The 16,206-nt window shown below is 35.6% G+C and overlaps 1 protein-coding gene across 2 annotated transcripts in view; it reads left to right on the top strand.

Annotated features, from left to right (window-relative positions):
- TRIM33 (tripartite motif containing 33) overlaps window positions 1-16,206 on the top strand; it is a 63,138-nt gene that overhangs the window by 26,197 nt on the left and 20,735 nt on the right. For both annotated transcript variants that reach the window (XM_070396981.1, XM_070396980.1), the window contains exons 5-11: window positions 2,327-2,443; window positions 5,187-5,301; window positions 8,924-9,070; window positions 9,526-9,643; window positions 11,113-11,387; window positions 12,218-12,382; window positions 15,327-15,527. In XM_070396981.1, the coding sequence (XP_070253082.1) occupies window positions 2,327-2,443; window positions 5,187-5,301; window positions 8,924-9,070; window positions 9,526-9,643; window positions 11,113-11,387; window positions 12,218-12,382; window positions 15,327-15,527 (1,138 nt within the window). The remainder of the gene's footprint in view (window positions 1-2,326; window positions 2,444-5,186; window positions 5,302-8,923; window positions 9,071-9,525; window positions 9,644-11,112; window positions 11,388-12,217; window positions 12,383-15,326; window positions 15,528-16,206) is intronic.

Here is a 16,206-nt window from a genome sequence, read left to right as displayed (position 1 = left end):
GTACACACTTGTCAGCATTCTACCTAAATTTTTTTTCAAGGTCACCAATACCATTGCTTTACTAAATCTAGCAGTCATTTCTTTTTTTTTAAATATATTTAATTGATTTTTTTTACAGAGAGGAAAGGAGAGGGATAGAGAGTTAGAAACATCGATGAGAGAGAAACATCGATCAGCTGCCTCCTACACACTCCCTACTGGGGATGTGCCCGCAACCAAGGTACATGCCCTTGACCGGAATATTGTGGGTAATATATTACTGAAACTGGATTCTCTTTCTCTGCAGACTCTTTAATTATTGTTCTAGGGGGGCAGTTGAATTACTGGTTGATTGATTACCTTTTTTTTTTTTTTTTTGTAAGCTTGTTTTTACACTTAGTTAGGGATGGTCTGTGGAAAGCCCAAGGTATTTCCCAAGCCTGTAACTTGGTTGAACTTAACTTCTAAGCTCTTTCTTGAAAGATCATATGAAGGTTTAGTTTTAGGCTTTGTTAGGACAGGATAGGCCTAGGGTAGAAGTTTTTCCACCTATAGTTATTTTCCTTTAAGATGTGGCCTTTCTGGTTTCTTAGGTAGATGCCTGGGAGGTGAACAAAGTCCCTTCCCCCACTGGCTCAGCTGGAATTCTGTCGGCCAGAACTGCTTGGCCTCTGGGGTTTTTTTCTTCCATAGTCAACTTTTATAGCAGCCGCAAGACCCTACCCTGTACATGTGTAGCACAGACATTGCACATGGTTTTGTGAGGGATTCACTGACTCCTCAGCCTCTCTCTGCACAGCTCCTTCTATTCCAGGTGCTTAGTAGTTCCCAACCCTGATTTCTGCCTCCTCAGCTCAAAGAAACTTTGTACTCTGCTTGGTCTCTAGCTCTGTGCCAGTTATCATGAAATTGTCTACAGACAGAGAGGCAGGCTGATTGTGATTCTCTCCGAAGGACTGCCGAATTTCTCTGAAAAATGAGTTTGGCAAAGGTTTCCCACTGACTGAATACAATTGCCTCATATATTTTTGTCTGGTTTAATAGTTTTTCGTGGCAGGACTGGTGAGGTACCCGTTAACTTTGTCATGGCTGCAAGTGAAAGTTTCCTTAATATTTCCTATCCCCTATTGCAGTTTGTGTACACTAGTGTAGTTAGAGAAGGGCATTTGTGGATTATTTTTGAGCATCAATATGGTTTGAGAGTGGTTGCTTAAAACCTGATGTCAGGCATTTTAAAGAGTAAGATGGTTTATAATGGTGGTCCTTTGAATAAAGCAATGTAAGTAACATTTCTCAAAAATATTTTCCTAAAGAAATAGCTTCTTGGAATGTGTTCTTTAAATTAAAAATAGGATGGATTGATGAATATCTGTAAATAAGCTTTAAAGTAGATATTTGCAATCTTAGATATATAAGTACCTAGAGAGCTTTAAAAGAATACTGATGCCTTAGTGCTACTCCAGACTGGTTAATAAGAACCTTTTATTGCCGAAACCGGTTTGGCTTAGTGGATAGAGCGTCGGCCTGCAGACTCAAGGGTCCTGGGTTCGATTCCGGTCAAGGGCATGTACCTTGGTTGCGGGCACATCCCCAGGGGGCGGTGTGCAGGAGGCAACTGATTGATGTTACTCTCATTGGTGTTTCTAACTCTCTATCCCTCTTCCTTCCTCTCTGTAAAAAATCAATAAAATATATTTAAAGAAAAAAAAAAGAACCTTTTATTACATTTTGGACATCAAAATCTTTTTAAAAGTATTTTAAGAATAGTGATAAGTCATCGTAGGTGGTTTTAGTTTTTCAGTGAAAGTAGATAACTACTTTAAGAAGAACCTTTGCCAAATTCATTTTTGTTTTTTCTGTAAATTCTTCTAAAGTTAACAAAGCTTTTTAGATGAGATCCAAATAGCTGGTAGAAATGACATAAATTCATATCTGCTGTTAGTCCTCTCAGGGACCTAGCTTTAGAGCTATGATGACAAATCAAGGTTTCCGATCTACGCATATTGTCTTCATAAGGTACATTTATCGTCAGAGAGAAAGCAGCTTGTTTATTGAACTTTTGCTAATATTTGGATTAAAAAAAAAAAGTCATCCTGAATCAGAACTCTAATGTAAGAGCACTTGAACAGTTTTTAAGCTATTTTTTTAATCTTACAATGTCTTTTCAGGGTTGGGTCAGATGGGGAGGTACTGGTAATTAAAAGTTGCTATTGACATAATGTATGTGTGGCCAGCATACAATGCTGATCATTTAAGTAAGCTTTCAAGATTTACCTGTGCAGCAGTTCTTCATGTCCAAAATCTTAATAATTTCCTGTTTAAATGTAGTTTTTGTTTTGGCTTTAAGGTACCAGTTTTTGGAAGAAGCTTTTCAAAACCAGAAAGGTGCAATTGAGAATCTACTAGCTAAGCTTCTTGAGAAGAAGAATTACGTTCATTTTGCAGCTACTCAGGTGCAGAATAGGTAAGTGTTGCCTTAAAACTATAATTTCACTTAAAGGATTATTAAATACAGTGGGTTCAGTTTAAATTTTAAAAAATATATATTAATACTAAGAATATTTAAAAATATTAGTTTTTGGAGGGGTAAATGGTGTAAGTTTGAGTTTGGAGTATAATATTTGTTAAGTAAAATTTAATTGGCCAAATTTTTGAATAGTCTTTTAGGATACATCTTTGACTGTTTTGTAATTAATAAGACTCTAGTCTTTGTAAACCTTAATTAAATGTGAAAAATGCAATTAATACATAAGGAATTGAATTATAAATTAAAAAATATAATCCTCACCTGAGGATATGTTTTTATAGATTTTTAAAGAGAGAAACATCGATGTGAGAGAGAATCATTAATTGGTTGCCTTCTGTACGCACCCCGACTGGGGAACAAACCCACACCTATGTATGTGCTCTGACCGGGAATCAAACCTGCAACCTTTTGGTGTATGGGACAGTGCTTCAAACAACTGAGCCACCTGGCCAAGGCTGAATTATAAAATTTAACTAGAGACTATGGAAGACACAGGAGAGAGAATATGAAGAGGGTGGACAAATTTATTTTCTCATCTGTAAAACAAGCATTAAAAACAGTACTTCTCTTAAAGTATTATTATAAGATGAATATATAGCACATAGTAAACTCTCAAATTTTTATTGTTGCTATTATTTTTATCAATAACACCATTAGTATTTTAAAAATCCTATTTTGGTTCATTTCTAAGTAAACCAAATTTGTTGATAAGACAAATGGGAGTAAGTTTCATAAGTGAATAGATTAACAAAATGAGGGCCCTTAATGTAGGAAGACTAACACTTGGAGCTGGCATAATTAAAACTTGTATATTCCTGGATTTATGAATAGGGTTGATAGATGTTCATTATTCAGATTCACAAATACTAGAACTTTTAGGTACTTTTGGAATATTAAAATTCATTTATGATTATTTAAGATGGCACCTAGTAGACACTAAAAAATATTAAATAGATGAATGAATGAATGGTACATTATATGTTAGAAAATAGAAAATTATATATTGGACAGTAAGGTGGTAGAATTTTCATCTTAAGTTGCACATACACTGAGTGGCCAGATTATTATGACCACCCCATCAGTACAGTGAAGTGAATTAGTTATGCAAATAATAATAATAAAACCTTGAGAATATTTGCTTAGGAAGTTTTCAATATTCAGTATTTTTGGAAGTGTCAATGAAGTACTGATGCTCAGGGTGGACATAATAATCTGGCCACTCAGTGTATATGTAAATATACAGACACACTAAGCATGGATGGTTGGTTCTTATGGATATGTCAGGGTGTTTTGGGTATGTTGATATGTTGTGGGTGATATTGGAGATGATAGCTGTCTTCTCATAAATTACAGATAGATGTCCTTTTTAGAGAAAGGACATGAGTTGATTCACATGGCAGTCTGATATTTTTGTCTATATGTTTTATACATATTTTGTATATATGTTTCTGAATTTATGTAGAGAAATAGAGCAAGAAGTTTATGTTTTATAAGATTGTAAAGGGTTGGGGAGATTGATGATTTCATCTGCAGAAAACTTTTAAACAAAGGTATTAATGATGCTTCTCTGAGACATATTTTTTGATGATCTTTCTCTATTTTTCTTCCTTCACGATTGAACATATAGTAGACATGCTTAAATCCAATGAGAGTCTGACTATGGCTAACTGCTCTCTGCTTTCAGCTTGCTTAATGATTTCAATTTTTGGCCAAAATCATTGTAAGTTTGAGTCCCATATGTCTTATCATTAGTAATCAGTACTCCCATTAAAAAAAATGACTTTAAGGACAGAATTGAATAAAATTTTTAAATAAGTGTCCAAACAAGCACTGATATACAGACAAAAGAGAGAAAACTATGTTATTATGATTAAGTGTATTAAAGTCCTCAGATTTGAATTTGGCAAATAAAGATCAGTTCAGGGGTTTTAAGTGTGGGTTATAGTTTGTGCAGAAGTAGAATGAGTTTGTAGGCTGCCTTATGGTTCTTTAATATTTTATTTATTCATATTGGTGGGATTTTCCTCTATTTATTTTGTAAATAAAATCTGCAACCAAAACTTTTCTAACCACAGTGGGAGCTTATACCTATTTCTAGAACATCTAACAGCTATTTTAAAAGAATGGATTGAAAATGTTTTATGCCTTTAACTGTATACAATAAGAAACCATTTTGAGAAGATTTGTGAAAGGGGCATATTACAACTTATATTTGAAATGGTTAAGTTATAAATGAAAATTAATGATTCTAAGCTTAATTCCTATTATTTGAAAAGGTAATTATTGGTTGCAACATTGTTTTTTTGCACATTGTTCTTCAAAAGCATTAAGATTAAATAGAACCAGTGTGCCAGATTTGATACCAGCAATCATTGATGTCAGATATTTGTATATCACATTCATGTCATGGGAACTAATGGAGATTACCATCTAGATTAATAAACTGGCCTTTATGAATTTAATTTAAAATGACTGAATATTTAATCCATATACTTGCCATTCTTAGTCCATATACATAACTTGCTTGGACCAAAATGAGTGATCAGGTCTGCTGAAACATAAGTAATACATTTTGGCAAAGGTTTAATTTTAATTGCTCGGTTAAGTGCCCAGTTGAATTTCTGTAAGTTGATGATTTAGAGATAAATTGATAACCTAATGATGCATTTCTCTTATTCAGGATAAAAGAAGTAAATGAGACTAACAAACGAGTAGAACAGGAAATAAAAGTGGCCATTTTCACCCTTATCAATGAAATTAATAAGAAAGGAAAATCTCTCTTACAGCAGCTAGAGGTACGGTTCAAAGCCAAAATCAAACAAAAACTGCTTCTATTTATCTTTAGCTGTTTTTTAATGTTTATTGAAAAGTCTTTTAGATTGGTTGGGGGGGGATACGAAAGTAAACTAAAAAAAATTTTTTTTTTAAATGTTCTATTGATAAATAGACCTTTTTTTGAGGTAGTTACTTTGCACCACAATTTAATACCATTGATTTTAGCTGTATAAATTAGTATTGTCCTCTTAGGAATTAAAGAATTATTATTAAAATGTGATGTAACTGAAGACAAAGCTAATGCCCCCACCTCCCAAATTCTCAATTTAACTTCTACATACATATGAATGTATATTGGGAGTCTGCTTGAGTCATTTGCATGTTTCACTTAATTTAAAAAAATATTCCGTAATTTTGCAAAAAGTGCTGCTCATTTTGAAATTTGTAAACTTTATTTATTTGTAAAATAGATTTTTGCTGATATTTTTCAGAGAGAAAGCAAGGGAAAGGGATAGAGAGATAAAAACATCGGTGAAAGAGAAACATCAATTTGCTGCCTCCTGCACACCCCCACTGGGGACTGAGCACACAACCTGGCATGTTCCCTGACTGGGAATCCAACCGGTGACCCCTTGGTTTATGGGGGACAATTAACCATTGAGCCACACCGGCTGGGTGAAATTTGTACACTTTAAACTTACTGATAGTTTTGTTATATTAGGTCTTTGTTTTACATATTTGAGATTAATATGTAGATATAAATTTCTAGATGCGAATTCAATCAATCTGTGAGACCCAAATTAAGTTTTAATCAAAGATTCATCATCTTTACTGACTATAGTTGATTTGTTCTCAAAATTTTGTGCTCTTCAGTAGGCTTACATTATATGGGGTTATATTTTCTGCACTGTTGAACATATATTTTTTTCCAATGACTTCTAAAGAGAGTGGAAGGGAGGGAGAGGAGAGAGAGCGAGAGAGAAAGAGAGAGAGAGCGCGCGCGAACATTGATGTGAGAGACACATCAATTGGTTGCTTCCTGCACATACCCCTATAGGGGGGCAGAGGTCAAACCTGCAACCCAGGTATGTGCCTTTGATTAGGAATCGAAACTGCAATCCTTTGGTCTGTGGGCCAATGCTCTAACCCAGTGGTTCTCAACCTGTGGGTCACAACCCTTTTGGGGTCGAACGACCCTTTCACAGGGGTCGCCTAAGACCATCAGAAAACACATATATAATTACATACCGTTTTTGTGATTAATCACTATGCTTTAATTATGTTTAATTTGTAACAATGAAAGTACATCCTGCATATCAGATATTTACATGACGATTCATAACAGTAGCAAAATTACAGTTATGAAGTAGCAACGCAAATAATTTTATGGTTGGGGGTCACCACAACATGAGGAACTGTATTAAAGGGTCGAGGCATTAGGAAGGTTGAGAACCGCTACTCTAACCGCTGACCCACACCAGCCAGGGCTTACATGAGTATTTTTTGATTACTTCATAAGTATTAACTTCATTGCTATTAACCTCAAATTTTCCATAGTAGATTTTTTTCTGTTCTGTTTCTCGTAGAGCACTTAGAAATATTAGACACATAATTACATACAAGTGAAAGAAATGATGTCAGTGTAGTTTTATTTCTGAATTTCATCTTTCCATTGAGACACATTGTGAGATTAAAAGTTCTCTAACGCATATTGTTAGAGTTTATGGTCTCTTTCCTGTTACACATCCAGCCAGTTACACTTAACCCTGATAGATTTTTATTTTCAAAAGGACCATGGGAACAGAGAGAGCAGTGGGCATGTAATGATTTTTTATATCTTTTAACTTACTGTAAATACATTTTAACAATACGTCTAAAATAATGTTTTTAAACCATTTCAAGAACTTTAGTATTAAAAGATGCCTTTTAATGCTAAAGTATACATAAATACCTAATGTTAAATCTGATACACTCTCCTAATGTGCTGATAATTTAAACAGTAGATGTTTTCTAGTGTAATATGTTTCTAAATTTGTAAAATAGAGTTTTTCCTAAGTTTTATAAGAGGGATGATTTCCAGGGAAGTTGTCAGATTTTTGTCAGTTGAATACTGTTATTCATTGATTTTATATTATAAAATGGGCAACTTGTTTTCTTAGAGAAAAAAATTGTCTAATAAATCAAGTTGAGTCATTTTTGAACAAAAGAAAAAGAAAAAGTGGTTAAGAGCGAAGTAGATAGGTTGTTTGCTGTGCTGAATGTCAAAGGACATAGGACATCACCTATCCTTTCTGGGAGTTTTACTTCCCAAAAAATCAGTTTATTTTTTTTCCTTTGCAGCATTTTCTCCACATTAGTCTTTCCTTCAACTCTCACTTACTCATTTGTTCTTCATGCTTTTTTGTCAGATCAAAACTTTCCCTAATCTCTGCTCTTAAGAGCTTGTGGAATTTATCTCTCTCACTTTGAGCATTTAAGAGAAGAGATTTGAACATTAGCTTCATGCCACACCAGTAGGTGGCACTGGTAACAGAAAGTTTTCTTCGGCCTGAAAGTGTAGTGGGTTAAGATTATATAACATTATTTCTAAAAGTCAACTCATTGTGCTATATACTTCGTATAATGTATTAGCCCAGTGATTTTCAACCTTTTTCATCTTACAGCACAGATAAAGTAATAACTAAAATTCTTCGGCACATAAAAAAATATTTTTTGATGATCTCACCTTACCTTCCCCCCCGCCCTCCCCCGCCCACCAAAATTTATACTTTTGATTCATTCACATTGGATGGCTATTGTGTTGGCTGTTGTCATGTTTTATTTGACATTCTAAGGGAAAAGAGTTCAGGTATTACATGTTCTAAAAATTCTTGTGGCACACTGGTTGAAAATCTCTGGATTTGCCTGATGGAAAGACACTGTAACAAAAACATTTCATCTTTTGAAGGAAAAAAGAGATAAGTAACAGTTTCTCTAGAGAACGAAGTTTTAGTCCCACTTTTGTGAGTAACTTTTCTTTTGATCATAGGCTCATTAAATAATGAGGAACTTGTTAACTTTTTTTTTTTTTTTTTAAAATATATTTTATTGATTTTTTACAGAGAGGAAGGGAGAGAGATAGAGAGTTAGAAACATCGATGAGAGAGAAACATCGACCAGCTGCCTCCTGCACATCTCCCACTGGGGATGTGCCCGCAACCCAGGTATATGCCCTTGACCGGAATCGAACCCGGGACCCTTCAGTCCGCAGGCCGACGCTCTATTCACTGAGCCAAACTGGTCTCGGCATGGAACTTGTTAACTTTTATGTTAAAAAATATATATGTAGGTATTGTGCTCATTTTCTTTAATTTTTAATTTTTATTGATTTCAGAGAAGAAGGAAGAGGGAGAGAGAGATAGAAACATCAGTGGTGTGAGAGAATCATTGATCAGCTGCCTCCTGCATGCCCCCTACTGGGGATCAAGCCTGCAACTGGGCATGTGCCCTGACCAGGAATCTAACCATGACCTCCTGGTTCATAGGTCGACACTCAACCACTGAGCCACACTGGCCAGGCAGTATTGTGTTCATTTTCAATAGAAATAATGACTTGATTGTTTTCATATAGAATTCTTGGGCGACCCTCTTGTTCTGTTTCAGACTGTTACAAAAGAAAGACAGATGAAGTTAATACAGCAGCAGAATGACATCACAGGCCTCTCGCGGCAGGTGAAGCATGTGATGAACTTTACAAACTGGGCAATTGCGAGTGGCAGCAGCACAGCCCTCCTGTACAGCAAGCGGCTGGTGAGGCACATGTTGTCTATTTTTCTGTAGGTTGACTTTGTTATGCATTCGGGAACTGCACCTGTTTAAAGTGTAGATTTTGAATTTTGGCAAATATATCCACCACCACATAAAGATACAGAAAATCTCCACCACCCAGTCAAGTTTCCTTGTTCCCCTTTACCCCAGGCCCTAGGCAACTATTAGTCTGATTTTTGTCTTTTCTAGAATTTCATATAAGTGGAATCATACAGTATTCTGTTTTGAAGATACCTAGTATTGTATGCAGTTTATCATCAGAAATGGCAGAAATGCACGCATGTGCATTTGATTGCTAATATAAGTAGTCTTTGACACGCTGATATTATTTCATTTGAGACTGACACTGTGGGGCTACATGAGCTTTTATGTCTTTATCTTATGGTTTTTTAAGTGATATTTAATTTTAAGACTAATGTGAATTTTTTCCCTTGAAGATTACTTTTCAGTTGCGCCATATTTTGAAAGCTCGTTGTGATCCCGTCCCTGCTGCTAATGGAGCAATACGTTTTCATTGTGATCCCACCTTCTGGGCAAAGAATGTAGTCAATTTAGGTGAGAAATAATTAGTTTTATGAATATAACTTGGAACACTGAATTAGGAGGAGGAAGTATCTAAAGCAAATTTTATATATTGAAAGTTTTTTAACTTCACTTTTAGAAAATATGTTTTTCATTGGAAACTCACCTAAACTATATGTTCCTTATATCTTTAAGAATGTTGAGAGTCTCCTGTATAGTTTTTAAAAATGTGTATCATTTTTAATATTTCCTGACATCTATTAAATTGGCATTGACTCTTTCCTTGAAACTTAGCAAACAGGTCTTCATTCTCTGGAAGAATTTGTTAGATGCTTAGTAGTTTGTAGATTAATTGAACCGAATTGTCCTCTGGAGGAGGATGTCCAGGATGCTGATGTGTCTAAAAGTTGTGTCCTGAGGAATGTTTGAAAGATAGAAGTAGCTCTTTCCACATGGAAGAGAAATGGGCTTTGCTTTTGTTACTTCACAGCGTGGATCTAAGGACCATAGGTGAAAGTTACAGAGCGACAGACCAATAGCTCAGTTTAAAACAAGGCAAAACCCCAAAAACTTTTCCAACAATTAGTACTGTGTACAGAAGCTATCAAAGCAGAAGTGGACAGCCTTCTATGAAAAAGTAGTCTTTGTGTATATTCAGATTTGGCTAAAGCCTTAGATCAGGCATCAGCAAACTGTTTTAGTGTGGCATGGTAGCTAAATTTGTTTTTTACATTTTAAAGAGTTGTAAAAGCAAATAAATAAAAAAGAACATATGACAGTTCTTATGAAGCCTAAAATATCTGGCTTGTTATAGGAAAGGTTTGCCAGCTTTACCTTAGATCAAACCTTCCTAAAATTTGTCTGCTGTTTTTAGAAAGCAATGGGCTCTGATTTGGATGGGGGAGGGAAGAGCAAGAGAGGTACAGGGATATTGATATGAGAAATCAGGAAAAGTGTCATTTCTAAGGACGTAAGTGGTTTAAAACATTCAGTATTTCCACAGAAGACAGTTTTGTAGCAATGCAATACTCTGCCCTGCGCATTTTGGCAATTCAAAAGCAGGTGGAATCAGCAATAGTAATCTTGAGTATCCTTGAATCTTGTCAAAGGAGAATTGATTTAGACCAGCGGTCGCCAACCTTTCGGACCTCACGGACCACCAGTGGTCCGTGCACCACCGGTTGGCAACTGCTGATTTAGACGGACTAGATGGGCTTCCTCTAATAACATCTCTTTCAACTCTTAAATTTTCTGTAAATCTACCTAAATAAAGCATAAGGGCAGGTAATATATCTGAGCAATCAAAAGCCGATTATTTGTCTTTGGACTATACTAGGTTTCTGGTCTTTATCATCTTTAAACCTAGCTCCCATCCCTGCTATACTATTGGAAGCTTTGAGTGCTGAGGGTTGTCAGAGAAAAGGAAAAGATATTGATTAATCTACAAAGTAGATGATTTATTTGATTATATGCAAATTATTCTCATTTTTTAAATTCTCCAGGTAATCTAGTAATAGAGAGTAAACCAGCTCCTGGGTATACTCCTAATGTTGTAGTTGGGCAAGTTCCTCCAGGGACAAACCACATTAGTAAAACTCCTGGACAGATTAACTTAGCACAACTTCGACTCCAACACATGCAACAACAAGTGTATGCACAGAAGCATCAGCAGTTGCAACAGATGAGGATACAGCAACCACCTGCCCCTGTATCGACGACAACAACAACAACACAACAGCACCCACGACAAGCAGCTCCTCAGATGTTACAACAACAGGTGAGTATTGTATCACTACATTATCGGTACACATTGTGCAGACCTCAGGGCTACATTCTGTCCTCCATAAATGAGTTACACATTTCACGTGACTAGCATGGAGAAAACTGCAAGGTCAGAGTTTAAATATTTGTTCTGGGGATCGCAGGGATGTTGCAAAGTGTGAGGAAGGGCAGTAAGTAAATACTTACCATGGGAAACAAATTAACTCACTAGTACACAAGTTTTTATTCCTCCAAACTAGATCTTTTTTGTTTTACACATACATGTGATTTTGGGCCAAAGAGCCAGATTATTTTTGCCCAATACTGATATATTCTTTTTTGAAAAAAAAAATATTTTTATTGATTTCAGAGAAGAAGGGAGAGGGAGAGAAAGTTGGAAACATCAGTGATGAGAGAGAATCATTGATTGGCTGCCTCCTGCACGCTCCACACTGGGGATTGAGCCCACAACCTGGACATGTGCCCTGCCTGGGAATCGAACTGTGACCTCCTGGTTCATAGTTCTACACTCAACCACTGAGCCACGCTGGCTGGGCCTGACATATTCTTTAGGCATTTGTTCAAATCATTCCCATCCCTGTACCTCTCTTGTTCTCTCCTCCCCCATCCAAATCAGAGCTGTTAGTGTAGGTTTGGATAAGTTAATGCTTTAAACACACACATATACTGAGAGAAGGGGCTTGGAGCTAGAGATGAGGAGAATGACTTACACTTTTTACTTTATGTCCTTCTGTATCCTGACAAGTCTTTTTATATAACATTTAATGATTGAAAATAAATCTATAAAAAATATTATTACAGAAATGCCATTTCTACCCTTTGTAGCCTCCAAGACTGATCAGTGTGCAAACAATGCAAAGAAACAACATGAACTGTGGAGCTTTCCAAGCCCATCAGATGAGATTGGCTCAGAACGCTGCCCGAATACCAGGGATACCCAGGCACAGCGGCCCTCAGTATTCCATGATGCAGCCACACCTCCAAAGACAAGTATGCCTAGAGTTACATTTGTAAGAATCATACAATTTTAAAACTAAAAGACATCACTTTTCTTGATCAGTTGGTGGGGGGAGAGTCACTGATACCTTTAAGAATTAAGACATAAAATTTTGTATTCAATTTTAACAACTTCTTTGATGCCATTAATCCCTCTATATACTATGGGATGAGGACCCCTGATCTAGTCCAGCCAATTCATTCTATAGATCTAAATAATAAAGGAGCTTGTTATTTCCCCAAGGTCACAAGAGATAACGGTAAAACCAAGATTAGAGCCATAGTTTCCAGAAATTGTTCCTCTGCTCTTTTAATGTGACATTTTGAGCCTAATACATTTTGTTTTGAGAACAAAACAATGTATTTTTAAAAACTTATTTTTACTTTTTTGCTTCTCTCTACTTAGTATTGTTCTTTTTGGGATGTAGATATACCCATCCTTAAAAATAAATGTATTTAGGGACATGTTTTTTACTCTTTGTCTGAATAGTAGGTTACCTTTGTATAGGAGGCATGATTTTAAAATGAAGCTACTTTGAGACAGGATTTCTAGTTATGAAAGAATGCAGTTTATAACAGTAGGAGTGATGTTTCTTTTAAAGGTTTTTTTAAAAAAACATTTAAAAATATTTTTTTTTATTGATTTCAGAGAGGAAGTAAGAGGGAGAGAGAGAGAGAGAAACATCAATGATGAGAGAAAATCATTGATCAACACCCCTTACTGGGGTTCGAGCCTGCAACCAGGCGTGTATCCTTGACTGGAATCGAACACGGGACCCTTCAGTCCAAAGGCCGACACTCTATCCACTGAGCTAAACCAGCTAGTGCTCTTTTAAAGATTTTTTAAAGACCATCAGAATGATTTAGAGGCCTCATCAGAAACAGATTCTGAGCCGTACCCACTGAATCAGAATTTCTAGGAGGGGGTTACTCAGAAATGTGTGAACTCTTACGGACTCACATCAATCTGCATACCAAAGTTGACATACTGTCCTTCAACTTTTGAAGAATTAGTGCTCTCTCACATTTAAAGATTGACATTTAAAAGTTACATTATAAGTTTAAGTTTAAATAGTTCCAAAGGACATAATTTCTGGCATATTGTAAATATTGACATTATAAAGTAAAACTCTTATATTTTATTCTAGTAAATGAATCCACTGGCGTTCCAAATACCACAGCAAGCTCCTTTTTGAAAGTCAAAATTTTACGCTGGGACTTGAATATCTCTTCTACTTTCTCTGTAGCATTTTATAAAAATATGTGTATTTATGTTAGATAAAGTTATAAATCAATCAGTCTTTGCAGTTATTCTGCAGGAAAAAATGTTTATTATAAAACAAAAATTGTTAAATTTCCAGCCATAGTAAGGCTATTATTAAACTGAAACTTTTTCTTTGGACCAAATTTGTATTACAATTATTCCTATTCAGTTTTTTAAGCAGCATATTTATTTACATGCTTTAAGAATATTAGGAAACATAAAGAGTAAAATTCTTTTAGATCTACATTTCTTTTTGAGAAAAATAGAGTCTTTTCAGTTATATGTGTTTGTTATTGTTAGAGTAAGTCAGAATTCAACATCAGTTTTTATTACTAGCTTGTTTTTTTGTTTTCATGTGATGCTCAGGAGACATGTTCACAAAAAATTGTGTCTGGGAAGTATAAGAATTTCAATTCTTTGAACATTTTCTAGGTTATCAAAGCTGAATGAATCTCACAATGAGCTGTCAAAACTTTAAAATATCTTATCAATTGATGGCTTTTCAGGTCTTCCTTAATTTTTGTTGCTCATCAAATATCAGAACCCACTTAAAAATTTGTTACACAGGTTTTGGTCACGCACTTGATCAACAGTGTGACAGCTTTATTGTACCTTTACTTGTCTCTCTTGTTTGTTTTTTACCTTGGGGCAATGTGCTAGATAAGATTAGGAATGGGTCAGAGGTTTGCTGTTTTTTTGTGGAGAAGGGTAGTTGCGAAATAATGAAAAAAGAACTTGCAGACCACAGCACATTCTTAGGTAAATTGAGTTTTCTTTAGAAAAAAGTACATATGATTGAAGCTCTGGGCATTAATTGCCCTAGAAGTGTTCACCCCCCGCCCCCCTTTTTAAAAAAATATATTTTATTGATTTTTTTTACAAACTGGTCAGGGCGAAGTGTTCACCGCTTAATACATGGAAAGCCTTCAAGTATTACTGGGGGGCCAGGTACACCCTTTGGAAGAGGGCAGGAGCTACAGAATCACACTCACCAGCCACCTAAGAACAGTGCTCTTATGCTTTAGGGTCCCTACAGAATCCCCGAAGTTTAGAATTTTACATTTTTTAATGTTTTAAATGATTTATATGTGTATGGAAATTTATTTTCCAAAGCTTTTCATCTACATGATCTTAAACGATCCTCATAACAGCCCTTACAATGAGACAGATATGTTCATTTTTGTTCATCATTATTCACATTTCTAAATAACTGAGATTATGTCACACGTGTTAGAGTCGGGAATTGATGTCATATTTCTGTTTGTAGAGTCATTATTTACATATAAATTATACAATACACAATTAATTCCTTTTATTTAAAAAAAAAAGAGTCAAAGAGGAATGTAGACAAAACAGTGGCTTTCAGGAAATGCTGTTTGAAAACTCGGGGGCTTCCAGATCATCTGTTTACGTGCATCTTTGTTCTGAATAAGATCATGTCATCAGGCTGACGGGCTTTTCCTAAATACAACAAAAAAAATAGAAAAATGAAAAGGCTGAGTTAAATTATTATTTATTTCCTGTATAAGTTTGAGAGGGCTTATGTTTTTGTTTCTCAACCATAGTTATCAGATCCTTGTACAATCTAACTTAAATTAAAAATTGTTGTCAAGGTTTATTCATATTAAGGTATCACCACTGATTAAATAATGATAGCATCTTCTTTCCTAACAGCACTCAAACCCAGGGCATGCTGGACCCTTTCCTGTTGTGTCAGTGCACAACACCACAATCAATCCAACCAGCCCTACTACCGCTACTATGGCAAGTGCAAATCGAGGTCCCACCAGCCCATCTGTTACAGCAATAGAGTTAATCCCCTCAGTTACCAACCCAGAAAACCTTCCATCCCTACCAGATATTCCACCCATACAGGTTTGTATTTAAGTTTAATGAAAGATTTAAAACCTTGTCTTAATTAGAGATTTTGAGTATATTTTTCTGGTTGTTGTTTTTAAGTTGAGGCATTTTAAATTTAGAATATATTTGAATTTTAAAAGTTACATTGTGTTAAAACTAGCAATCCTCAATATAACTCCAATATTGTTCAAAAATCATGAATTCATTGTAAATTATTTTAACCTGATTGCTTTTCTGATGTTCGGAGAGATCTTTTTTGGCTAAGCAAATTGTCGTTGTGTTGGCACTAAGAGTACTGGGCTATATGGAAAATTTTGGGCTATATCTGTAAAAAATAAAATTGCTGAGTTATAAGCTTATTATAATTTACAAAGAACTTTAACAGATACTAGCTTAATGCTTGAAATCATTTTATATGATACTAGAGGCCCGGGGTACCTCAGCCTGGCCTGCATTCTCTCTCGCAATCTGGGACCCTTGGGGGATGTCTGGTGCCCTTCAGTCAGCTGAGTGACGCTCCCACTGTGGGAGGCACTGACCACCAGGGGACAGCTCCTGCATTGAGCATCTGCCCCCTGGTGGTCAGTGCATGTCATAGCAACTGGTCCAACGATCAACTGGTTGACTGGTTGCTTAGGATTTTATATATATAGATGTAATATATCTACTTTATGGATGAAAGTAAGAGGATAGT

This window comes from Myotis yumanensis, unplaced genomic scaffold (assembly GCF_028538775.1).
Source record: "Myotis yumanensis isolate MYYU_CA2020_CCGP unplaced genomic scaffold, mMyoYum1.0.hap1 SCAF_17, whole genome shotgun sequence".
Taxonomy (NCBI): Eukaryota; Metazoa; Chordata; class Mammalia; order Chiroptera; family Vespertilionidae; genus Myotis; species Myotis yumanensis.
The sequence above is the reverse complement of the archived record's forward strand: the minus strand, read 5'-3'. Positions and strand labels throughout refer to the sequence as shown.